At 43.0% G+C, this 27,485-nt stretch overlaps 1 protein-coding gene across 3 annotated transcripts in view; it reads right to left on the minus strand.

The window, feature by feature from the left end:
- Positions 1-27,485, minus strand: part of ADCY8 (adenylate cyclase 8) — a 451,884-nt gene that overhangs the window by 159,149 nt on the left and 265,250 nt on the right. For all 3 annotated transcript variants that reach the window (XM_073590345.1, XM_073590346.1, XM_073590344.1), the window contains one exon: positions 26,077-26,347. In XM_073590345.1, coding sequence (XP_073446446.1) covers positions 26,077-26,347 — 271 coding nt within the window. The remainder of the gene's footprint in view (positions 1-26,076; positions 26,348-27,485) is intronic.

Genomic DNA, 27,485 nt, shown 5'->3' on the forward strand with positions numbered 1-27,485 from the left:
GCTGTTGACCCCTGTCTTAAAGGCTACCTCTAGGGTGCAAAAGCCAAAGACATTAGTATGATGGGTAAGAATTTTACTTACGGTAAATGGGCTGTCCCAATTTAGGAAGTCATCACCAACCCACCGGATTGTAGGTCTGACCGACAGAACCCTCCCAACAGTAGGGTCATCCCTATTCACCGTTTATGGGGCTACCGGAGACAGTAGATTACAATTCTCGGGGTTATCTTCATCGGTACCAAGTATAAAGAATGAATCGGGGGTCACAGAACTATCACTCAATTAAAAGGGGCATGCTAAAGCCCTGTGCTTGGGATCGGTGGTGGTCCCAGCAATCAGAATGTTATCCCCTATCCTATGGAAGATGCAAATGCAAAAGAACAAACTTTTGTAAAAATGGAAAGCCCAAGATGGAAGGTAGACATCAGTGATGTGATTGGATGGTATGGGTGACCCCAGTTTTCGTTAATGCCTATCGTAAAATGAATTGCCGAGCTCGCCCTATAAAACTCACGGCATTGTTCATTGATATTCCGCAACGCAATCTGTCCATTTGCCGAATTATTCTAATTGCCATTCATTAGATCTCGCCGCTCAGTGACACATGCTACAAATCTGAAAATGGCAATTTAACAAACTCATCTATTGTCAGAGGACACAATGTTTCCAATGAGGACGGGAATTTTCTTTCTACTCCCCCCCATTGTACTGTATAAAGCCACTGAACTCATCTAATTGCTGCAGTAAATTACATTACTGCCAAAAAGCCAATGCAAGATAAGTTATCAATTAACCTCTCGAAAAGCCTCTTCTCCAGAAGTGACTACAGGGAAAATGGACGTAAAATAGACATTATTGGGCATTATGCTCAAAACTGCTCATATTATCCTGAAGCCGTAGAAAGACGGATGGACGGATGTGGCATTTCTATTGTAGTAAGTGATTTATGTTACATTATACCGGAGCATCCGAAATCAATGGAACGTATTATCCATTTACGTATGTATACAGTACTGTGCAAAATTTTTAGGCAGGCGTGGAGAAGAAGCTGCAAAGTAAGAATAGTTCCAACCATAGAAGTGTTAATAGTTAATGCAAAGAGAATGAACAGAAGAGAAATCTAAATCCCATCGATACTTGGTGACTGCCCGTCGCCCCCCATCAGTTCCTCTAGGGACTTGTCACAATTTTTGAAGGACCTCGGCAGGAGGATGTTCCAAACATCTTGGAGAACTGACCTCAGATCTTCTGTGGATGTCACTTGTGCAGATCCTTCTGTCTCTTCATGCGATCCCAGACAGACTGGATGATGTGAGATCAGGGCTCTGTGGGGCCGGATGTTCACTTCCAGGACTCCTCGTTCTTAATCACATTGCTTGGATGTTGGGGGTTGTTGTTCTACTGCAGAATAAATTTGTAGCCAGACGCCTCCCCGATGGTATTATATGATGGATTAGTATCTGCCTGTAATTTTCACCATTAATCCTGATGAAATACCCAACTAAATTTGCCAAAATGCAGTCACAAACCTGCAGGACCCTCCACCATGCTTTACTGTTCCTGTAGAATCTCATTATTGTGCCGCTCTCCAGTCTTTTGGTAAACAATCTCCTGCTTCTATTACAGCCAAATATTTCACATTTTGACTCATCAGTTCAGATCACCTGCTGTCATTTTTCTGCACCCCGGTTCCTATGTTTTCTTGCATATTCGAGCTACTTGGCCTTGTTTCCATATAGACGGTTTGGGCATTTTGACCTTAGTTCTTCCATAAAGACTCCATGTGGCCAGACTTCTCCAAACAGTAGATGGATGCTGCCGGGACCCTCTCGTTGCTGCCATTTCTGAGCTGATGGCACTGCTGGACATCTAACAATTTCACAGAAAAATACAGTAAGCATGATGTGTCTTTCATCTGCTGCACCAAGTTTCCTTGGCCGATCATTGCGTCTACGGTCCTCAGTGTTGCCAATATCTTGGTGTCCTCATTACTGAGAAATACAGGCAGATACTTATCCATCATGTAATACCATCAGGGAGGCGTCTGAGTGGCTGCAAATTTATTCTGTAGCTGCACAACGACCCCCAACATCCAGCCAATGTCATTAAAGGGGTTGTCCGGGCTTTTCACATAATCTCAGTACATATCTGGGCTGCATAATAATGACAATAAGTAATTTACTTTCTGTCAATAGTTTGCACAGTTTTCTAGATATTCTGAACAGAACGTCCAAGGGGGGGGGTGTTATGGCATTGAAATGAGAACTAGTCGTAACCTCCTACTCTACTCCAAACATGCCCTCTATAGAACCAACACCACCCTCCATAGCTACAGGCCCTCCCTGTCCACATGATGCAGCCCTCATCACACAGTAACAAATCCTCCCCCTCCAGCAGCCTCAGTGCAGAGAGCTGCTCCTCCCTCAGACACACACTGAACAGTGATCTATGGAAAGTGAGACTAGTGAGGAGGGAAAATCGTCCTGTATTCTGGGCCACTCCATGATTACAATACATAACTCATTATCAGTAATTCCTTCCCTCACTGTCCCAGGCTGCTGGCAGCAGTGAGAACAGACTGTGTGATGGCCAGTGATGGGGGTCTGCAGCTTCTAATCTGCACAGGGGATGGCAGTCACTGATGTAATCTGTTGTGTGACAAAGCCTCTTCTGTGTGAGTGAGACAGCTCTGTGTCACTGATGTCTTCACACAGCAGCAGATTTGGTGCAGTGTATGTGTAAGCACTGTGTCTCTAATGACACAAATACTGATGGGAGCAGCCTGTCCAATCAGCAGCTGTAAAGCTGTAACAGTGTGAAGTGTTGGGGGGGTCTATGTATGTTTGTATTGTGCTGCTTTCACAAATACAGGATCACTGCTGTGTTCTTTCCAATGCTGGAATAATGATAAAGATGAGTGCTGGTGCAGTTTACTGCCAGCCAATGAGTGGGCAGTGGGTGGTGCTGGTCACTGCAGCTTGCTGGGAGTTTGGTGGAGCTTCGCACATACACTGCACCAAATCTGCTGCTGTGGGAAGACATCAGTGACACAGAGCTGTCTCATTCACACAGCAGAGGCTTTGTCACACAACAGATTACATCAGTGACTGCCATCCCCTGTGCAGATTAGAAGCTGCAGACCCCCATCACTGGCCATCACACAGTCTGTTCTCACTGCTGCCAGCAGCCTGGGACAGTGAGGGAAGGAATTACTGATAATGAGTTATGTATCGTAATCATGGAGTGGCCCAGAATACAGGACGATTTTCCCTCCTCACTATTTTCACTTTCCATAGATCACTGTTCAGTGTGTGTCTGGGGGAGGAGCAGCTGCTCTCTGCAGTGAGGCTGCTAGAGGGGGAGGATTCGTTACTGTGTGAGGAGGGCTGCTTCATGTGGACGGGGAGGGCCTGTAGCTATGGAGGGTGGGGTTGTTGCTATAGAGGGCATGTTTGGAGTAGAGTAGGAGGTTATGACTAGTTCTCATTTCAATGCCATAACACACACCCCCCTTGGACGTTCTGTTCAGAATATCTAGAAAACCGTGCAAACTATTGACAGAAAGTAAAGTACTTATTGTCATAATTCTGCAGCCCAGATATGTACTGAGATTATGTGAAAAGCCCGGACAACCCCTTTAAGGACAATGAGTCCTGGGAGTGGTGATCCGGCCCCACAAAGCCCTGATCTCACATCATCCTGTCTGTCTGGGATCACATGAAGAGACAGAAGGATCTGCACAAGTGACATCCACAGAAGATCTGGGGTCAGTTCTCCAAGATGTTTGGAACAACCTCTTTTCGAGTTCCCTGTGCTCCTCCGTGTGGGCACGTGTATCTAGAACAACTGATGCTTCGATGCTGTTTTAAAGTCAAAATGTGGTTCCCAATAATGACTGGGTTTAGATTTCTCATTAACTCATTCATTTTGCAATTTATTAATGGATAAAAATAACCTATTAACACTTCCAATTTTCCAATTTTGTACTTTTTTCACACCTGTCTACAATTTTTGCACATTACTATATACTGTATGTATATATGAATGTGGTTGTATGAGATAAAAATAATCATAATTATAAAAAAAATACTAAATTAACTAAATAATAATAAAAAAGACTGTGGTATGCTGCTAAAGATTGAGAATAAGACAACCCCTTTTACAGAAGTGCACCTAAAACGTTTTTTTTTTCCCAAACTCCAAATACCCTTTCAAAGGGGACTTTTCTGATGATTCTCTATCCTCAGCAATCCCACCGAAGGTTAACTGAAGTGATTTTCAGCGTTCTAATCGACTGCTACATGCCCTTCTTGGTTTCATAGAATCATAGAATCATAGAATTGTAGAGTTGGAAGGGACCTCCTGGGCCATCTGGTCCAACCCCCTGCTCAAAGCAGGATTCGCTAAATCATCCCAGTCAGATGTCTGTCCAGCCTCTGTTTGAAGACTTCCATTGAAGGAGAACTCACCACTTCTCGTGGCAGCCTGTTCCACTCATTGATCACTCTATCTGTCAAAGTTTTTTCTAATATCTAATGTGTCTCCTCCCATTCACTTTCATCCCATTGCTTCTAGTCTTTCCTTGTGCAAATGAGAATAAAGTTGATCCTTCTACAATGTGACAGCCCTTTAGATATTTGGAGACAGCTATTAAGTCTCCTCTCAGTCTTCTCTTTTGCAAACTAAACAATCCCAAATCCTGCAACCTTTCCTCATAAGACAGGGTTTGCAGACCGGTCGCCATTCTGGTCGCTCTTTTCTGAACTTGCTCCAGTTTGTTGATGTCTTTTTTAAAATGTGGTAGAAGGACACAATATCCCAGATGAGGTCTGACCAAAGAGGAGTAGAGGGAAATAATGACTTCACGTGATCTAGACTGTATGCTTCTGTTAATACATCCTAGAATTGCATTTGCCTTTTTTGCTGCTGCATCAAACTGTTGACTTATATTCAGTCTGTGATCTATTAGTATACCCAAGTCTTTTTCACATGTGCTGTCACTTAGCCCTATTCCTCCCATTCTGTATATGCTTTTTTCATTTTTATTGCCCAGATGTAGTACTTTGCATTTCTCCCTGTTAAAAACCATTCTGTTAGTTGCTGCCCACTTCTCCAGTTTATTTAAATCTTTTTGAATCCTCTCTCTCTCTTCTCTAGTATTAGCTATCCCTCCTAGCTTTGTGTCATCAGCAAATTTAATCAGTTTACCCTCAATTCCTTCATCTAAATCGTTGATAAAGATGTTGAACAATACAGGGCCCAGGACACAGCCCTGTGGTACCCCACTTGAGATATTCTTCCATCTGGATGTGCAGCCATTTACGACCACTCTTTGGGTCCGATCACTAAGCCAGTTATGAATTCACCTAACAGTTGCCTTGTCCATTCCATACTTAGTCATTTTTTCAATAAGGATTGTATGAGAGACTTTGTCAAATGCTTTGCTGAAGTCAAGATATACTATATCTACAGCATTTCCTTGATCCACCCAATCAGTGATTCCGTCATAGAAGGAAATTAAGTTAGTCTGACGTGACTTATTAGTTACAAACCCATGCTGACTCTGTTTAATCACTTCATTCTTATCCAGGTATTGACATACATGTTGTTTAATAATTTGTTCAAAGATCTTTCCTGGTATAGAAGTCAGACTCACCGGCCTATAATTGCCTGGGTCCACCTTCTTCCCCTTTTTGAAGATAGGAACAACATTTGATAGGTACAGTGCCGTAATTTTAGTAAGAGCAGCTCCAACCCATTCATGTAACAGAGACTAAGTAGCAGTACCAGGCACGACCACTACTAAAAGTATGGCGCTGTATCTAATAAAGAAGGAAATGCAACCACTTCAGTCAGCTGATCGATGGGATCGCCAGGAGTTGGAGCTCATATTGGCCGCATATCTTATATAAAGCTCATCAAGCCTGGGAAAATTCTTAAAAAAAATAAATGTATAATGCTACAAACAGATCCTGCGATTTATTTTCGACAACTAATGAAAAAACGCTGTTGGACTATGGATGGAAAAACATGTCTGCTGTCCTCCAGAAATAGCGCCACTCATTTCCATGGTTGTGTGTGGTATTGCAGCAATGACTCGAATGGGGTTTAGCTTCAATATCAGATACTTTCCATGGACAGGAGCGGCACTTTAACGGGAAATAAAGAACACGATGAGTCGCAATAAGATGAATAGAGATAACAAATAAAGGCATGATACAGAAAAGCTTGACAATTCAAGACAGAAGATAAGACATAGTACCGAAGACAGATATAATCTAGGGTTGTTTCCATATTACTGCCGCAATACTAATAATTCTAATATTAAAAAAACCTCCAACTCCTACTGACTTGAAGGAAAGTTGTTCTTTTCTATAGAACCTTTACAGATAAGTCAGCATGATATTAGAAAAAGCTTTTTGACAGTGAGGGTGAGTGGAACAGGCTGCCACAAGAGGTGGAGAGTTCTCCTTCAATAGAAGTCTTCAAACAGAGGTTGGACAGACATCTGTCTGAGATGATTTAGTGAATCCTGCATTGAGCAGGGGGTTGGACACGATGACACCGGAGGTCCCTTCCAACTCTTAACATTCTAGGATTCTATGGTGAGTTCTCCTTCAATGGAAGTCTTCAAGCAGAGGCTGGAAAGACATCTGTCTGAGATGGTTTAGTGAATCCTGCATTGAGCAGGGGGTTGGACACTAGGCCCCTGGAGGTCCCTTTCAACTCTAACAGTCTAGGATTCTAAGCTCCCCCTCCTATTGTATCATTTTATACTATAACGTGAAGTAGAGATGTTAGAGTTGTTACATGGTGCTTGTAATTCTGAACAACTTGATCTCATCTGATAAATAATATGATAAATAGACTGCAAATTACTTTATAAATTATCTTGTTTTTCCCCCATTAAAAGTCACTTTAAAATGCAAGACTTTAGGTGTCTCCCTTCTGGTTAACTTGCTGCAAACTGCCTGTTGTCAAGTGTAATCCACCTCCATCAGCAGAGACGGATTATGGGAAGTGGTGGTGAATATTAGTCTATTTATAAGAAATGGTGATGGGTCTTAGTCATTCTATATGAAGTTGGGAGGGCATGTGCCTTTCCATAGGAAGTGGGTCTTTCTCTCTCTACAAGAAGTAGTGATAGGTCTTGTCTTTAAAGGAAGTGGCGGTGGGTCTCGGTCTTTCTTTAGGAAGTGTAGGTGGGTATTTCCCTCTCTGCAGGAAATAGGGGTGGATCTCTGTCTCAACAGGAAGTAGGGTTGGATCTATGTTTCTCTACAGGAAGTAGGCGTGAATCTTTGTTTCTCTACAGGAAGTAGGGGTGGATCTTTGTCTCTCGACCGGAAGTATGGGTGGATCTTTGTTTCTCCACAGTAAGTAGGCGTGGATCTTTGCTTCTCTACAGGAAGTAGGGGTGGAATTTTGTCTCTCGTTAGGAAGTATGGGTGGGTCTATGTTTCTCTACAGGAAGTAGGGGTGGATATTGGTCTCTCAACAGGAAGTTGTGGTGGATCTTTGTGTCTCTACAGGAAGTAGGGATGGATATTGGTCTCTCAACAGGAAGTATGGGTGGATCTTTGTTTCTCTACAGGAAGTGGTGATGGGTCTGTATTAGAGTTGAGCGAATATGTTCTGAATTGGTCGTCGAATCTGAATTTGCCATATTTGTGCCGTATTGGTACCCTATGTGTGCTGAATTTATGTTTCATGATCGGTTCCGAATATATATGTTCATTTCTAATCCCATTGACTCCAATGACGTTTGGCGAATATTGCAAAATGAAAAATTTACTCAACTCTAGTATTTATCTCTCTACAGGAAATGGTGATGGGTCTTTGTCTCTAAAGAAAATGGTGATGGGTATTGATCTTTATACAGGAAAAGTGAGTGGAGGTGGATATATGCCTCTCTACAAAAAGTGGCAGTGATCCTTTTCTCTCTACAGTAAGTAGGGATGAATCTTTTCCTCCACAATAATCGGGGACAGTTCTGTCTCTGTACTAGAAGAGTTGGCAGACCTTTAGCTGCAGAAACTAGGGGTAAGTCTTAGTCTGTTTTCAGGAAGTGGTGTCAGGTCTTTGTCTCTCTACAGGAAGTGGCAGCAGATATTTGTCTCTACAGGAAATGGCAGTAGATCTTTGTCTCTCTACAGGAAATGGCAGCAAGTCTTTGTCTCTCTACAGGAAGTGGCAGCAGATCTTTGTCTCTCTACAGGAAGTGGCAGCAGATCTTTGTCTCTCTACAGGAAGTGGCAGCAGATATTTGTCTTGCTACAGAAAGTGGCAGTAGATATTTGTCTCTACAGGATATGGCAGTAGATCTTTCTCTGTCTACAGGAAATGGCAGCAAGTCTTTATCTCTCTACAGGAAGTGGCAGCAGATATTTGTCTTGCTACAGAAAGTGGCAGTAGATATTTGTCTCTACAGGATATGGCAGTAGATCTTTCTCTGTCTACAGGAAATGGCAGCAAGTCTTTATCTCTCTACAGGAAGTGGCAGATCTTTGTCTCTCTACAGGAAGTGGCAGCAGGTCGTTGTGTCTCTACAGGAAGTGTCAGCAGGTCTTTGTCTCTCTACAGGAAGTAGCAGCAGGTCTTTGTCTCGCTACAGGAAGTGGGGCAGGTCTTTTGCTTCTACAGGAAGTGGAGGCTGGTCTTTGTCTAGTGGAGGCTGGTCTTTGTCTCTCTACAGGAAATGGAGTCAGAAGCAAAGGGGGTATGACCATTTAGGAGAACAAATGAGGGCACAGTTATTACTGTGTCATATTGGTTTGTAGAACACAAAAATGGGGGTAATTGTATGATTTGGGGCATAAAAAACACTATTCTATGGGGGTGATAGAGGCAGTATCAGGGTGTGGCATCTGTGTGCAGAGATTAGCTGTTTTTGGAAGAAGTCATCATAGTGGTCTGGCCAAGATAGAGAACAAAACGAAAAGCTGTTGTCTACAATCAGAAAAGACCTGAGAGTCATTGGATATCATTACACTAGATCACTTTTTGGAGAACCTAGCAATGCCCCTGAAAGAAATAAACTCGTAGAAGCCCCCAGGGATCTGTTTCTACAAGATGCAGAAGTTGTATTTCATAGTACATGGTAATATTTATATAATGTACATGATGTCTTTTTCCTACACGGGGACCAGACCTGCATATTCTTGCAATCGATAGCAGATGCTCGCTAGGGTAAGGAATTTTAGGATCACTAATGGGCGAGTACACAATGTCAAAAGACTGATTGCTATATTATGACTCTCAATGTCGGTCTGCTGCGTCAAAAGAAAGCGAGATGTTGCCTTGTAATTGGCCTTTAGAAAAATAGTAAGAATTTAACCATTTTTAAAAATGCAATCACATCTTTATAGCACAGTCCAGTTTTAGGCACCGAAACAAAAAAATCTAACAACTGGAGAAAGTTCAAAGAAGGACAACAAGTTCCTTCTCTGTCAATCAAAGTGCCCGGGCGTGTTTACAACCGCCGATCACAGTTCAGTTAGCGGTGACTGGAGCCGCTCCTGCTCGCCTCTATGACTGAAAGCTGGCGGCTCTCAGGAGCAGATTTTCTCCCAGTAACCGCGCTTTCGGTAAGGCAGCTGAACAGTATTGGAATACTACATACCTGCAGGTCAATAGTGTTTGGGGACAGGACAGGTTCCCTTTAAGTGAGGTCAGTACTGCTTCATCCCTCTAGGTGGCACTATTGCTGCAGTTGTTTAATGAATACTGAGAATGGTCCAAGTCCTGCAGCTGCACTATTACTGTAGCTATTGCTGAAGGTAGGTGGGCGTCATAATGATAATTATTAATTGGTGTTATTGTTATACTGGTTGTTATAAAGAAAGTCCCAATAACGGAAGACACAAATACGCGATGGTCAGTAGAGTAGGCAGCATGCACACACCAAACCACAGCACAGTATTAATACACATTATAGCACATTGAGCAGAATACCCGGGTGCCATTGTGCGCCATAATTATGGATGACAACAATATTACATAGTAATTTCCACTACAACCTGCAGGTAAACCTACATACACTATACACATAAATGTCCCAGACCCTCTGATTAAATAGGGGAGAGATAGATCCCATTGCCCCCATGTATAACTTCTGGCCCCTTGCGCCCCCCTCCCCGGTATATTATATCGGCCCCTCACCCCACGATGTATAACGTCCGGCCCCTCACCCCGGTGTATAACACCCGGCCCCCCGCCCTCCAGTGTATAAAATCTGGCCCCTTGCTCCCCCGGTTTATAACATCTAGCTTCTCGCTCCGGGTTATATAAAGCAGCCCCCCCATCCCTCCCTGTATATAACATACGGCCCCTCGCCCTGGTATACAACATCCGGCTCATCGTCCCCGGTGTATAAAAAATGTCCTCCCATCCCTCACGGTGTATAACATCCACTCCCCCCCAGTGTATAACGTCAGGCCCCTCACCCCGGTGTATAACACCCGGCCCCACGCTCTCCAGTGTATAACATCTGGCCCCTCGCCCTGGTATATAGCATCCGGTCACATTGCCCCCCAGTGTATAACATCCGCCTCACAGCCCCCGGTGTATAACCTCCGGCCCATCTACCACGGTGTATGACTGAGCCCCCCCAATGTATAACAACCAGCCCCTCTCCCTCGGTGCATAACATCAAGTCCCCCGCTATGTCGTCTGCCTTTACTAATGTGACAGACCGGCCGGTGGTGCAGAGCTCACTGATACCAGCGCGGTCCTGTAATAGGAGCCACCGGGGTAACAAGTCCAGACATGACACTTCATTCCCTTAAATCTTCCCCCATCACCTGTGAGTGATATTATTGAGAAGTGAAAGGAACTGCAGCTACTCAACCATGAAGTGGAGACCCCGTAATGTTACAGAGCGGGGGGCCGAGTGCTGGGGAGCAGAAGGCAGAAAAGTCACCACCGCTCTGCTGACCCCATAACTGCAGAGTCGAGACCACCTCTGGGATTAACATCAGCACAATCCCTGCACCCCTGAGAGCTTCATGGCTGAGCAGCTGCGTGCAGCCGTACATCACCAAGCACAATGCCGAGCGTCGGATGGAGTGGTGTAAAGCCGCCACCACTGGACTCTGGAGGAGACGTCTTCTGTGCAGTCACACTTCTCGATCTGCGTCTGATGGAGTAGTCTGGGTTTGGTAATTCCAGGAGAACGTTACCCGCCTGACTGCATTGTGCCCCCTGTACAGATGGTGGAGGAGGATGATGCTAGGGGCTGTTATCAGGGGTCGGTTTAGATCCGTCAGTGCAAGTGAAGAGAAACCTAAGGCCTCGTTCCCATGTTCAGTATTTGGTCAGTATTTTACACCAGTATTTGTAATCCAAAAGCAGCGGAGCAATGAGAGGAAAGTTTAATAGAAACACGGCACCACTTTTGGTTTTGGCTTATAAATACTGATGTAAAATACTGAGCAAATACTGAAGGTGGGAACATGGACTAATACTACAGCACAAGACATCGTGGACAATCTCAGCTTCTGGCTCTGTGGGAACACGACTGTGCCCAGTGCACAAGGTCCGCACAGACATGTAGATAGATAGATAATAGATAGAGGATAGATAGATAGATAGATAGATAGATAGATAATAGAGGATAGATAAAAGATAGATAGATGGATAATAGATAGATAATAGATAGAGGATAGATAGATAGATAGATAGATAGATAATAGAGGATATATAAAAGATAGATAGATAGATAATAGATAGATGGATAGATAGATAATAGATAGATAGATAATAGATAGAGGATAGATAATAGATAGATAGATAGATAATAGATAATAGATAGATGGATAATAGATAGATAGATGGATAATAGATAGATAGATGGATAGATAGATGGATAATAGATAGATAGATAGATAGATAGATGGATAGATGGATAGATAGATGGATGATAGATAGATAGATAGATGGATAATAGATAGATAGATAGATGGATAATAGATAGACAGATAGATAGATAGATAGATAGATGGATAATAGATAGATAGATAGATATAACACATGATATTCCGGCTCCCGGTATTGGATTTCCTGCCATTATTCCGGCTCTCAGGCTTCACGCTCGGAGTCGAGCATTGACTACGGTGTGACATGAGATACGCTGGATCACGTTCCTGTGGCCGGTGTGACAGCTGGGCGGGCGGCCAGTCTCACCAGTCTCATGCCACCACTCTGTCTCCGCAGACCTCTTATGTAATACGTTCAGGATGCCCTAATCCAATTCAGCATGTCCGCGCGGTGATCAGACGCTCCTGACCTAATGACTGAGGCCGCGGACTATTTATAGCCCTGAGACAATCAGTAGAAATAGCCGCAGATAAAGTCGGCGTCCTGGACACGATATGTAAAGGTGCAGCTACTGTAAAGAAGACGAGAGAAAGAAAGGACACTACGTGGAGATACGGTGTCCCTACTGTGATGACTCATCCTACACTGAGGCTACGTGCAGACGGAGAAAATCAGCACAATTACGTTAATCACACTCTGATCAGACTGGAATCCGTTTTTTTTTTTTTAGAGGTGGAGAATAATAATAAAAAAACAAAAGTTTCTATATTTTCTCCATTCTGTCAGTCCGTGAAAATCAAACCACCCTCGGATGTCAATTTTTTTTGGTGACATCCCTACAACCCTTCTAGGGAGCCCTCTGCTCCCACGGGTGCTCTATACATGCAGGCACCTGTTTACACTTGTCCTGCGCTGTATGGTGAGGTGCCGCGAGAACTTCGAAGGGACGTTCCCGGACCTTGCTACACACATGCTCCTCTTCTTCAGCTCAATGTGCATGACGTCTTCTAGGTCATCTGCATAGCAAGCCAAATCTTGCTGCTGCTGCTGCGCCCTTGTTCAGAAGAATAGCGCATGCGCAGGGCAAATCGCGCATGAATCAGTATTCTGAGAAAAAGCGCAGGAGCGAGATTTGGCAGCCAATCCAAATGATGAAGGAGAGGTCATCCACATCAACCAAGGGGGAGCAGATGTGTTAGGCAGAGAGGGGGTGTTGAGCATGATCTGGAGATCCCGTCAGACCGCTCCACGCTCATCATCATGCAGCGTGGGAAAATTTGTATTCGGCAAGTATAATACAAAGTGACTGTAAAGGGTTTGCCTAGTTTTATGGACATTATTTTAATTACATGCATGTATTTGGGGTTAAAAATACATTTTTGTAATTGGTTTTCATTACAAATTTTGCACCGTTTTGCTTTTCAACTCTGATGTGGCCTGTGGTCATAAATCAGATGAGCGGAAAGCTCCGGAAAGGACAGATACAAGAAGTACAAACTCCAGTGAGCGGACTCTCACCACAAAGGCTACAGGAGGCAAATGTTGCAAAATTGTTAATTAAATCCAATTTCAAAATTAATTTTTAGCCAAAAATAAATGTATTTAAATTAGAAAATTAAAAAAAATATCTCTAAAGATGGACAATCCCTTTAACAACACAGTGCTGTTGGTTTACATAGAGAAATATTGATGACAAGTACTCTTTAAAGGGAATCTGTCAGCAGGTTTTTCGATTTCATCTGTAGGGGCTGAGAGCCTGATTCCAGCGATGTGTCACTTACTAAGCTGTATTTTTGTTTCAATTAAATCAGTGTTTTATCAGCAGGAGATTATCACTACAGGACTAGGTGTCTTTTGCCTCCTAGTCCAACCACACCCCCAGCACTCATAGGCCGTTTTCTGTGTACATTGTTTAGTCACAGGAAGCTGCCAATCAGTGGTGTGGGCGGGGTTTACAGAGCTCGGAATGCTGAAAACCCATTCAGTCACACAGGCAAAGAAATCAAACCATAAATGTCCATAAATTAAAATATGTGTAATAATGAGAAATGACACAAGAAAAAGTATTGGACACGCTTACTGCAATTTGATTAATACTTCTCACAGAAGCCTTGGTTGGTGATGAAAGCTTCAAGACTTTTCCTGTATGGAGAAACTAGTCACAGGCATTGCTCTGGTGTGATTTTGGCCCATTCTTCTACACAAAGACTTTTCACATCCTGAAGGTCTGTGGACTCCTTCCATGAACTCTGAGCTTTAGTTCCTTACATACATTTTCTATTGGATTCAGGTCCGGTGATCAGATCGGCCATTCTTGCAGCTTTATTTTCTTTCTGTGAAATTGAGTTTCCTTGGCTGTGTGTTTGGGATCATTGTCTTGCTGAAATGTCCAACGTTGTCTCCTCTTCATCATCCTGGTAGATTGCAACAGACTTTTACCCAAACTGTCTCTGTACATTTGTCCATTCATCCTTCCTTCAATTACATGACGTTTACCTGTGCCATATCTATGCTGAAAAACAGCCCCACATCATGATGCTCCCACCTCCAAACTTCACTGTTGGTATGGTGTTTTTGGGCTGATGTGCAGTGCCTTTTTGACCTCCAAACATAGTGTGTGTTATGGCATCCAAAGAGTTTAATATTGGTCTCATCTGACCAGACAATATTCTCCCAGTATTTCACAGGTTTGTCTAAATGTTGTTGAGAAAACTGTTAACAAGTCTGAACATGGCTCTTGTTCAACAATGAAGTATTGCGTGATGAGCGAGAATACAGGTCATAGAGGTTGAGTGCATTATTCCACAGGTGGTTCGTGGCTCTTGGACAATTCTTCTGATAATTTGTTTAATGCCCTGGCTGAAATCTTGGTCATGTCCGGTTTATGGTGAAATGATGCTCTTTCCATTTCTGTATTATGGCCCCAACAGTCCTCACTGGAGCCTTCTGTTGTGTACAAATTCTTCTGGAACCAATGCCATCAGTATGTTTTGCAACAATAAGGTTGCAAAGGTCTCGAGACGGCTCACTGGTTTTACCCATCATGAGATGTTTCTTGTGAGACAACTTGGTAATGAGATGCATTTTTTAAGGCCATCAGTTGAACCAGCTGATATTATTTTTCACTATGTGGCTGGATCTTGCTTTCTAATTATTGATGGATCTCTACTGTACTGGTGTCAGGACTTTTCAGGGCTTTTTGCTCCTCTTTTTCTTCATGTGTTCAGTACTTTTCCTTGTGTCATTTCTCATTATTAAACATAATTTATGGACATCTATGCTGATGTCTTTGCCTGTGTGGATTGGATGGATTATTACAGACATCTCGTGAGAATTTCATGTCAATAGCACTTTTACAAATATATTTACTTAGAAAATCGGTGACATGTTCAACACTTATTTCACCTGCCATATATACATTAGATATATGTATATATCATGAATGTGTGGGACGGGAAGATACTGATTTTTTTTTTTTCATTTTTCTCCCTGCTCTGCTAATTTTAGGAGGATTCAGACCTGCATCATCAATTTCAAAGTCTCCGTGTTTCCATTTCCAGGTTTTACAGGAAACCCTTTTTCTTTCAGGCGAGGAATAATCTGCTTTTTCCAGCTGTTAGCTGAAAACGCGCCTGGTTACTTCTGATAAAAAAAAATAATCTATATGTTTACTCCAAACCCACCGGATTTAGCTATCTGTTCTCCAATAATGTACACCAGGCTCGGCTACCAATAATCTTATTCGCATGGATTTTTTTGCTGCTTCTTGTTCGCATCAGGACCCAAATGCTTTAAAGGAAAAGTATCACCTGCAAACATTCCCTTTAGATTCACAACTATGCCAAAGTAACAGGTGCACCATCCCAGTAAGCGAGTTTGAAGTAGTAAGTTTCTCCCCCTGGACTTTTTAGGCACAGGCTCCTCCCATCTGACTGATTGGATCAGTGTTTTCAGACGTGCTGCAAAACTGCAGCGCTAAGCTTTTTGACCCGCTGTGAAATCACAAGCTGGAGACCACTGCATTAGACACTTCTATGCAGAACTAAAAAAAAGTTATCATGGCACACTATCTCTTTAAATAACTTTGCAGCTTGGTTAACAGTGGAGACAGCATCTCTGCCGCGTGACATCACCTCTGCTCCTGGACGAAACCACATGCATACACCTCTCTTTTTTTTTGCTGGTGCATGTGCAATACGAGACTAAGAGTTTGGGTAGCACATAGTATCGTACTGCGCATGCGCCGACCAAAATATGAATGCCACATGCGTGAGATTTTGACGCACATTTGAAGGCAGTTGCATCGGTTAAGAGGGATAAATCTATGACTTTTGGAACAATCTACCCTATAAACCCAAATATAGGGTGTGGTGCAAAACGCAGGGGAAGCAGAGGTTGAGATTGCACTTGGATTTAGAGCCTTAGGGAGCGCCACACGAGGAGACCAGTGTTACAAACGACGCATATTAGTGGTGGGGCCGAGCTGAGCATTTACACTGGGGCTGGGGAGCGTAACGTTACCCCTCTGATCAGATGAGAGAACTCTACTCTGCTTCTAACACTGACACCAGCAGAAAACGCTGCGTCCTGACCTATAAAGGACACCTCACTATTACACCGCACACTATTATAACACAGCAATAAAAGACACGACAAAAAAAGAGATCGGCAATAGTGACATGCAAAATGCAGCAAGCAGCTAAAGAGGTAGGAGAGAAAGCAAGAAGCATCGCAGCATGCGGGCAACACTGCAACACAACAGGCAGCAGAGAATGCACGGGCGCAGGGGATAACCAGCGGAGGATGGGGGCGCTAGAGAGAAATGGAGACTCACTGCCGACAGAAACACAGTCTCTGTAATCTAAATATTTAGCTCAGTATCTATCTATTATCTATCATCTAGTATCTATCAATCATCTATTATCTATCATCTATCTATTATTTATCATCTAGTATCTATTATCTATCATCTAGTATCTATCTATTATCAATCTATCATCTATCATCTAGTATCTATCTATCATCTATCTATCATCTATCATCTAGTATCTATCTATTATCTATCAATTATTTATCTATCATCTATCTATTATCTATCTATCATCTATCTATTATCTATCATCTAGTATCTATTATCTATCTATTATCTATATAATCTATTATCGATCTATTAACTATCATCTATCTATTATCTATCATCTATCAATCTATTATCTATCTATCTATTATCTATCTCTCTATTATCTATCTATATCATCTATCAATTACCTATTATCTATCTCAGACTTATCAGTCAATAAAACTTTCTCCTTTTCTATCTGGTGTAACTTTTCACTCTTCTTGGAAGCTCTATGTCCCTCAAGTCCATAGTATTAAGTTGTCATCTAATAGTGGAGGAAAGGACAGAAATATGTCTTTTTTATAGATTGACTGGTGGGGTTTGGGACCACTAATAATTTCAGAAACTGAGACACCATTTCCCCTGTGCCTCATACACATCTCCAGCCACCGCTCCCTCTGTACTAACGCTTTCTCATTATTTTTTTTTTACAACAAATTATATATACCATTGAAGGGTTGTGAGTTTGGAATAGGCAGCTATTGAATAAGGCAAATACACAGGACAGTGGTAGAAGAAAATGTTTTCAAAGGAGAAGATTATGGAGGGGGTAAAGATATTGCATGAATAGGAATAAAGCAAAAAACACATATTATATTAGGAGAAGATACAGAAGAAGTAAATAACATGAAGAAAAGATGGAGAAAGAGCGGATACAGTGGGTACAGAAAGTATTCAAACCCCTTTACATTTTTCACTCTTTGTTTCATTGCAGCCATCTGGTAAATTCTAACAAGAACATTTTTTTTCTCATTAATGTACACTCTGCACCCCATCTTGCCTGAAAAAAAAACAGAAATGTAGACATTTTTGCAAATTTATAAAAAAGAAAAACTGAAATATGACATGGTCATAAGTATTCAGACCCTTTGCTCAGACACTCATATTTAAGTCACATGCTGTCCATTTCCTTGTGATCATCCTTGAGATGGTTGTACTCCTTCATTGGACTCCAGCTGTGTTTGATTAAACTGATAGACCTGGCTAGTCACTGCCTGCGTTGAGAAACATGTGATGGTGTCTCCGCAGTGTCGGATGTTGATCTCCATGAGGTCATTCATCCTCCTCTTTTCATGGTCTGTTACTAGGCATTGCTCCCACTAGCCAGTTTCCTACTCCACACTGATGAGGGGCAATACCCCGAAACAGCTGTCTATGGATGGATACCATGTTTTGGCATAGGTGGTTTCCTTCACTGGAGACTGCCCTTCCTGTGGTTGTTCCTTCCCGGTGAAAGACCTGGCTAGTCACTGCCTGCGTTGAGAAACATGTGATGGTGTCTCCGCGGCTTATATATTTGCATGTTTTACATATTTCCCATAAGGGATGGGAGCAGTGCTCTAGAATCACTGCGTTGAGAAACACGTGATGGTGTCTCCGCAGTGTCGGATGTTGATCTCCATGAGGTCATTCATCCTCCTCTTTTCATGATTAAACTGATAGGACTTGGTTTGTAAAGGCGCACACCTGTCTATATAAGACCTCACAGCTCACAGTGCATGTCAGACCAAATGAGAATCATGAGGTCAAAGGAAATGGCCAAGGAGCTCAGAGACAGAATTGTGGCAAGGCACAGATCTGGCCAAGGTTACAAAAGAATTTCTGCAGTACTCAAGGTTCCTAAGAGCACAGTGGCCTCCATGATCCTTAAATGGAAGAAGTTTGGGACCAGCAGAAGTCTTCCTAGACCTGGATGTCCAGCCAAACGGAGCAATCGTGGGAGAAGAGCCTTGGTGAGAGAGGTAAAGAAGAGACCCTAGATCACTGTGGCTGAGCTCCACAGATGCAGTAGGGAAATGGGAGAAAGTTCCACAAAGTCAACTATCACTGCAGCCCTCCACCAGTCAGGCCTGTATGGCAGAGTGTCCCGACGGAAACCTCTCCTCAGTGCAATACATATGAAAACCTGCATAGAGTTTGCTTAAAAACACATGAAGGACTCCCAGACTATGAGAAATAAGATTCTCTGGTCTGATGAGATGAAGATAGAACTTTTTAGTGATAATTCTAAGCGGTATGTGTGGAGAAAACCAGGCACTGCTCATCATCTGCCCAATACAATCCCAACAGTGAAACATGGTGGTGGCAGAATCATGCTATGGGGGTGTTTTTCAGCTGCAGGGACAGGATGACTGGTAGCATTTGAAGGAAACAAGAATGCGGCCAAGTGCAGAGATATCCTGGATGAAAACCTCTTCCAGAGTGCTCTGAACCTCAGACTTTCCAGAAGGTTCACCTTCCAACAAGACAATGACCCTAAGCACACAGCTAAAATAACAAAGGAGTGGCTTCAGAACAACTCTGTGACCATTCTTGACTGGCCCAGCCAGAACCCTGACCTAAACCCAATTGAGCATCTCTGGAGAGAAGAAGACTCATGGTTGTACTAGCTCAAAAGGGGTCTTCTACTCAATACTGAGCAAAGGGTCTGAATACTTACGACCATGTGATATTTCAGGTTTTCTTTTTTAACAAATTTTCAAAAATTTCTACATTTCTGGTTTTCTTCAGTCATGATGGGGCGCAGAGTGTACATTAATGAGAAAAAAATGAACTTTTTTGAATTTACCAAATGGCTGCAATGTAACAAAGAGAGAAAAATTTAAAAGGGTTCTGAATACTTTCTGTACCCACTGTATATGAGAAAATACAAAAGACGGAGATATATAAGGAGAGGATACAGAAGAAGCAAATATATGAGAGGATTTACAATTATCAGATATTAAATGAGGAGACGATACAGAAGGGGCAGATTTTTGAGGAGAGGATGGAGAAGAGGCAGATGTCTATCTATTATCTATAGATATCTATACAGAAGAAGTAAATATACAGTATGATGAGAAGATACAGAAAAGACAGATATTGTTTTATATGAGGAGAAAATATAGTAGAAGCAGACGTTATAGGACAAGATACAGACGACGTAGATATTATATGAGGGGAAGCTAGAGAAGAGGCAGATAGTACAGTGGCTTGAGAACGTACCTGTTTTTAAATATTTTTGTAATCAGATTTGTGTGTGATGCATCAGCACTAAATAGTTTAAGTTGGAGAAGTGAAGTGAGAAAAATCTAAATTATTTTTATGGGATGAAATAACTAAAAATTGTCATGTATTCACCCCCTTTTGCTATGAAGCCCCTCCCTAAAAATTTCTGGTGCAAGCAATTCCTCACAGGTGACGGTGGTGCTGCTGCTGTGGGAGTTCTGCTCTCCTGGTGTCGCTTTCTCTGCTGCTATGGAGCTTGGCAGCAGAGCCGGAGCTGAGTTTTTTCCTTTTTGTCTCTCCCGTGTTTGTGTAGAGGTGGTGGGTCGGACTAGGGGGGTGATCCCTCGTTATGCCACGCAGAGATGACACAGAGACAAGTTGGAGGCAGTTACTGGGTACAACAGGTCCAAGTTTATTTCTTCTCTTGCCGTCCAACTAACGGCCTCCGCAACACACCGCACTTCTCTTCACTTGTTGGCTCTTCGTTTTCAGAGCCGTTTCCACACTGTCACCAGGGACGTATTAGTACGTACCGTCCCTCCTCCAGTATTTGACGTTCCTGACAGGTCCGTCACTGTGGCCGCCTTAGGCCCGTAAACCAACAGCGCTTCCACTGGTCAGTCGTCGTGTTAACTACAGTATCTTGCACCCAGAGCCTCGTCTCTTCTGCGGTACCTTCCTGTCAGGACCACCCCCCTGACGTTCTCTCTCCTCAGTCCCCCTGGTCGGATTCTCCTCAGAGCGCACAGACTGTCGCAGTCTTCCTGTCACCTGAGCTCCCCCTGGGGACTGGAACTTTCTGGAACCCTCCCTCAGAATTTATAGCTCACCCGGTTCCTTGAAACTGTCACTCCAACCACGCCCCCCATGACCAACGGTTTCTAAAGCCCTAAGCTGCTGTCAAGTCCTTTGCTCCCACTCCTCCCTGCCATCTAATGTCCACCCAAGGTACTGCACGTCCACTACACTTTCCTAGTTGTTTCCCCCTGTAATAACTGACGTCTACCTACACTGTGCAAACCTTTCCTTCTTCACTCTGACTAGTCCGTCCGTCCGTCAGGTCACCTTCCCTACATTTGTCTCTTCCCTCTTCCATCTGCAGTGGTGATGCTAGCGTCCTTGCGGCCACAGATGGTGCAGCAGTTTCAGTATATGTCTAGGTTCTTGGTCTCGGCTCATGCCCAGGCTCAACTGGAACCTAATATATCTCTTCCCCGATGGGTTCTCTGGAGAGAGATAAATTTATGGTTTTTAAGGAAACCTGTAAAATTATATTTCAGGCTCCACCCTCGTTCCTCAGGGAGTGAGGAACAACAAGTGGGTATTGTAGTCTCCCTTCTTAAGGGTGATCCTCAGTTCTGGACCTTCTCCCTGCCATGGATGAATTTTTTTTGCGGCTTTGGCTCTGGTGTATGGTGATCCTGATGGAATAAACTCCGTGAGATCAAGCAGGGGGCCCGGCTAACTGAGGGGTACTGCTCAGAGTTCCGGAGATGGGCTACTGACACTCAGTGGAATGATTCTGCCCTTAGGAGTAATTTTTGTCAGGGTCTGTCGGCTAGGCTTCAGGATATTTTGGTGCAATATACTACTCCAAGGTCATTGGAGGCCACCATGGCCCTTGCTATCAGGGTGGACAGACACCTCAGGGAGAGACATATACCAACACTGCCCCCGTTGTTCTTCATAGGGAGGAGGTCACACGGGAGCTGACAGACGAACCCAAGCATTTGGGGGGAGCCTCCTCTCAGACGACTAGATTGCCTGAGGGATGGGGGCATGTTTTTACTATGGTTTAATGGTTACATTAAAGTCTGTCTATCTCGTGCCAAAAATGGTACTCCATCACAAAAACCGCGTTCCCCAGGTCGTTTGGAGGGAGATGACCAGGGTGTGCACATTTCCTCCACTTTATCGTCTCAGTTTACCATTTTGGCTGAAATAGTGGTTGGTTGGAAAACTGAGACTATTCCGGTTCTTGTGGATATTGGAGCTGGAGTCAGGTTGGTGGATTCTCGCTTTGTTCAGACCCATGGTCTAATCAGTAGAATTATTGATTCTGTTCCTCTCAGACTGAAAAGTTTGACCCAAGTCGTACATAATGTGAACTTGTGCATAGGGACTCTTCAGGAATAGTTCTTGTTGTGCTATGTCTTCAAGGATATGCCTACTCCCATCATCTTAGGCCTTACCTGGCTGTAAAAACACATTCCGGTCATTGATTGGCGGTCCAGAGAAGTAGACATTTGGGGCAAGTTTTTAAAAACTGTTGCTTGGGAGCTACGATCTCTGCTGTCTTTGTTAAATCTACCCCTTCTTCTTCAGTGGAGGTCGCTAAGGTGCTACCAGGGAAAAGGAGCAAGACTCTCACCACACCTCATGTAAACTCTTCATCTCGGTGTCCTCATGGGAAGATTGGTCAGGGAGGGTGGTGGTTCCTTGTGAGTATCCTGAGGATAAGAGCTTTGTAACACGGGGGGACGCCTCTGTTGTCTATCCCTCAAGGAGAGTACCATCTTGTGGCAAATGTATGCGTGGTAATAAACGTTCAAGTCCGGACCTGTGAGTGAATGAGTATGTGTGTGTCCACTAAAAGCATCAGGTGGAAGTACGCATCTGGGATTTGGCGTTCTAGGGTGATCGGGCTGTATAGGGTGGTGGCTGTTCTCAGGCCTGGGACCATCCAGTCGGAGTTACCCCCATTGATGCGTGTACAGTACATAACGTGTTCCACAGGTCATTGCTCAGAAGATTTGTCGCGACTCTGGAGCCTACGTTATTAACATCACAATAGGGCTGTGTTTGCTATGACCTTGAGGACCAGGTGACTATGGAGATGTATACTGGTGGCTTGATGCGTCCTTGCCGTACATAATTTTCGGTCAAGTCCTGTCTTAAAGGTCCAGAGACCCATCGTAGAAAGGGTGGTACTGTCATGAATCATTAAGAGATTCATGGGAGCTCTGGGTTCGCTGAAATTTAAATATTGTTTTTTCCTTTTGGTCCAGCAAGAATTAATGTTGGTCTCTTGCTGGCAAATCTTTTAGGATGGTCAGCTGATGTTGGTTGGTAACCACTCCGACATTCCTTTAAATAGTCACATCAGCTGATTGTCGGTTATAGAGAGTTGTTCTATGCAGACCAACTAGTTGTGTGGAGCTCGCCTGTGATGGTGGTGTTGCTGCTGTGGGAGTTCTGCTATCCTGGTGCTTCTTGCTCTGTTGCTTTGGATATTAGCAAAAGAGCTGGAGCTGAGTATTTCCCTTTTTGTCTGTCCCGTGTTTGTCTCTTCTCCTTTCTATTTTCTGCTGCGGTGGTGATGCTAGCATCCTTGCCAGCCAGTTCAAGAGCCAAAGTACATTGAGGTGACAGTCAGGGACTAGGCATGTGACGACGGCGGGGGGTAGGACCCGCTTATGGCATTAGGGAAGCTTAGGGACAGGCACAGGGTGATGTCAGCAGGTATCCCATCCCTTGCTCCCAACCTTTAGGGCCTTCCTCTGCCTTTTCCATCCCGTCGTGTTTATATGCTGTGTCGTCCGCCGGTCTTACTGCATCCGTGCTTGACACCTTTACATACACACAAAAATTGTAAGGCTCGTTTTGAGTTTTCCAAAATACATGTGTTAGACTTCCCAAATGTACTGAGGAAGGTGTTGTGGGGAGATGACACCAAAATTGAACTTTTTGGCCACAAAGGTAAACGTTATGTCTCGCACCACACCAAAACAGCTCATCACACCAAGAACACCATCCCCACAGTGAAACATGGTGGTGGCAGAATTATGCTGTAGGGATGTTTTTAGGCAGCAAAGACTGGGAAATGGTCCGTCTCGAGGAGAAGGATGGTACGAAATACTGGGATGTTCTTGAGCAAAACCCGTTTCAGTCTGTCAATGATTTGAGACTGAACCGAAAGTGAATGACGGTCAGAGGAGCGCAGGAATAAGACCAGGACAATAAGTTCAAAGTTTGGTAAACTTTGAACTTATTGTACTGGTTTTATTCCTGCGCTCCTCTGACCGTCATTCACTTTCGGTTCACAATCATCCTCTTTGTAGGCATACGGCTGGAGCTGCGGTGGACCTGCACTTTAAATCACCTTCCTGGCCACATCTACAGCGCTCCTGCTCGACCGCTATTTTTTATCAATCAATGATTTGAGACTAGCACAAAGGTTCACCTTTGAACAAGACAATAACCCAAGGCATACTACTAAAGTAAGAAGCAAGTGGTTTAAGGGGAAAAGTGTAAATGTTTTGTAGTGGCCTAGTCAAAGCCCAGACCTTAATCCAATTGAGGATCTGTGATCAGACTTGAAGATTGTTGTTCTCTAGAAGAAACAATCTAAGGAGCTGGAGCAGTTTTGCCTTGAGGAATGGGCAAAAATCCCAGTTGCAAGATGTGGATGGAAAGCTCAAAGAGACTTATCTAATATCTAAAGCGACATGCAGCTGTAATTGCTGCAAAATGAGGCTCTACAAAGTACAGACTTTAGGAGGGTTAATAGTTATGCACACTGAAGTTTTCATTTATTTTGTCCTATTAGTTGTTTGCTTACCAATAAAAAGAAAAACAAATGTTCACAATTGTAGGCATGTTCTTAACATGAACTGAAGCAAACCCTCAAAAATGCTGTGAAATTACAGGTCGTGAGATAGCCAAATGCAAAAAATACCAATGGGAGTGAATACTTCCGCAAGTCACTGTATATGAGGAGAAGATACAAAAGAAGGCAGATACTAAATGAGAAGATACAGAAGAAGCAGCTATTATAAGAGGAAAAGATTTTGTGGAAGATGCAGAACAATAAGATATATGAAGAGCAGCTAAACGGGAAGACGATGATGGGAACAAAAAATGGAAGATAAAAAGCAAATATCGTATGAGAAGATGAATAAAAAGAATTATGTGAGAAGATACAAAAAATAAAGATATTATATGAGAAGACTCAGTAGATGAAGATATTAGATGAGAAAAACAACTGTAGAAGATGCAGATATATGAGGAAATGGTATAGAAGTAAAAGCAATAGAAACAATACAAATAATTAAAACTCAATTTTTTTTACTTAGAGTTGTTGACACACTGTAATGGCTGAAGGCGGGACATGGTGATTTAGGTAAAGCAAAAGAAAATTAATGGTTTTCTGAAACTTTAATATTGATGATTTAGATGTCATAATTATGGGATCAGCGGTGAGTCTGATTTCCGGCACTCCCACCGATCAGCTGATCAAAGTTACACAGAACCATATTGTGTGGTGGCCATGAATGGTACTGCAAACCTTTATTAATAACGTCCCAGAAAAAAAAGAGCCCTGTATGATGTATTTTTGGCATATTTTTTAGATTCAGAGATGTTATAGCTAATAATATCTTAAAATAGCTTTCTCAACCTTTTTTAATATCATTACGGCTCAGGTGAAAAGTATCTCACTTATCTATCATAACTAACATCGTTAGGCTTCATATTAGAAAGCATATATCCTAGTCTAAGTTTCTTTAACAAGGGCCAAATAATAGAAGTGGGTCAAGGGGTCTTTCAATAGGTAGAAGAGATGATGATAAATCTGCCCCAGAAATGGACAGGACACTACATCCACTCGATTGAGGGTCTTCAAAGAAAATAACATCCTATACATTCCTACCACTAAGACTTCTCCCCATGGGTATGGTTGTCTGATAGCATGGCTCTATTTGTTTTCGGATGCGATTTTCATGAATATGCTAATGATTGCATAAAGAGGTTGACTAAGGTTGACTACAGCGTTACCCTAGAATATGGGTCTTCTAGTTCATGCACCATTGCATGCACTTTGCATATCCATCTGCCTTAAGTGAGGAGACGGTGGAGAGCACATACAATAAGAGGTGGTAAATCGTACATGCAGTGGGTTTGTTCTATCATCCCGTAACATTTTTATTTCATCCCTTCTAAAGGAGAGTCCATTTTGATCGCTATGGTTGGCATTTCCATCTAATGATACATTCGGTAGGTTAATTCTGCCCTCAAGAGGGTTTTGCATAATCACTTGATGTTTCATGTTAGAGAAAAGGTTAAAGATGGATGTGTTCCCTCTGAGGCTTCTATTACAGAGGTTCGCTCAAGCATGCCTTATACTCGGTGACATTAGACAAAGTTTGACTTACATTCTGCTTGCCCACGATGTTATCGAAAGGAAGTTCTGGGCTCCAGGAACCTTCGGTAAAAGTTGCGCCGCTGTTTCTCCTGTCTGTAGGACTCACGGCTTCTTTCACTATGTCTTCTGGGAGCGTCAGAAGGTTCTCGTCAGGTTGTTTTATCAGGTAGGTCTCAATATTATGTTTCCTCAAAAACTCATTTCTTTCCTTGCCGTGGCCTTCTTCTACATTGTAATCCCCATTAAGGCAGTCAAGAGAAGCTTTTGAGATATGAATTCTCCTTCAAGGAGCAAATAAAAGCAATGTTAGAAAGGAATACGTTAATGTGGAAGAAAAATATACATCACAATGCGGGAAAAAAACTCAGCTGTCTCGGTGAAGTTGAGTTACCACCGTTCTGCGGGAATGGTGATAACTTGTAGATCGCTGGAGATTGGACCATTGGGACCTGCACCGAAGGGCAGTTTGATTCCATTAGAATGGAATGGCAGTGCACATGCTCGACCACTACACGATTCATTCACAATGGGGCTGTCGGAAAAAGCAGGGCAAATGTAACCCCATAAGGCTGTGTTCCCCGACTCTAGTCCTCAAGAGCCACCAACAGGTCATGTTTTCAGGATTTTCTTAGCATTGCCCAGGTGATAATTGCATCACCTGAACAGGCAAGCATTCTATCACTTGGGCAATGTTAAGGAAATCCTGAAAACATGACCTGTTGGTGGCTCTTGAGGACCGGAGTTGGGGAAAAGTCCCATAGGGCATGTGCATCTCCACTCCATTGTAAAGTGTATAAAAGTGTTCCGTTGACAATAAATAAAGTTTTCCAATTCTACACATTGGTGCAGGACCCAATGGTCCACGCCCCCATCACCAATATTTAAGTTATCAATTATCCTGTGGACAGGAGATAACTTCTCTTCACTGGACAACTACTTTAATTGCTCAAATTTCATGTGGACAAATTCAATACATTATCATGACGAGCAAGCAAAACCTTCAGTAAGGCTGAAATTCACATCACAACCATTGGTTTGCTAGACACAGACACATATAGCATAAACATTTTCCAACAGAGTATCGCAAAATTCATGCTTTTTTTCCCCCAAAGATGGTTATCTCATAACATTATACAGGACAGTCCTCCAATAACAAAAGTGTCTTTCATCTGGACCCAGGGCTGGCTTCAGATTATCATGGGTCCTGGGGTGAAAGAGTCTCTGGGGGCCGCTCTAACACATACCATGATTCATGATGCACAGATACGGCAGGGAAATATAGGTGCAGTAAAATGTTAAAGATTTCACTTACTTTGTACATGAGTGATATCTATTGTGCGTTGGGGGTTCAAAAGTCTGCAGTCACACAGTGTGACTGCAGACTTTTCATTTTAGATTGGACAGTATAGTCCTCCATAC

The sequence above is a fragment of the Dendrobates tinctorius genome, unplaced genomic scaffold (genome assembly GCF_039654945.1).
Source record: "Dendrobates tinctorius isolate UK_male_01 unplaced genomic scaffold, ASM3965494v1 ptg000116l, whole genome shotgun sequence".
Lineage (NCBI taxonomy): Eukaryota > Metazoa > Chordata > Amphibia > Anura > Dendrobatidae > Dendrobates > Dendrobates tinctorius.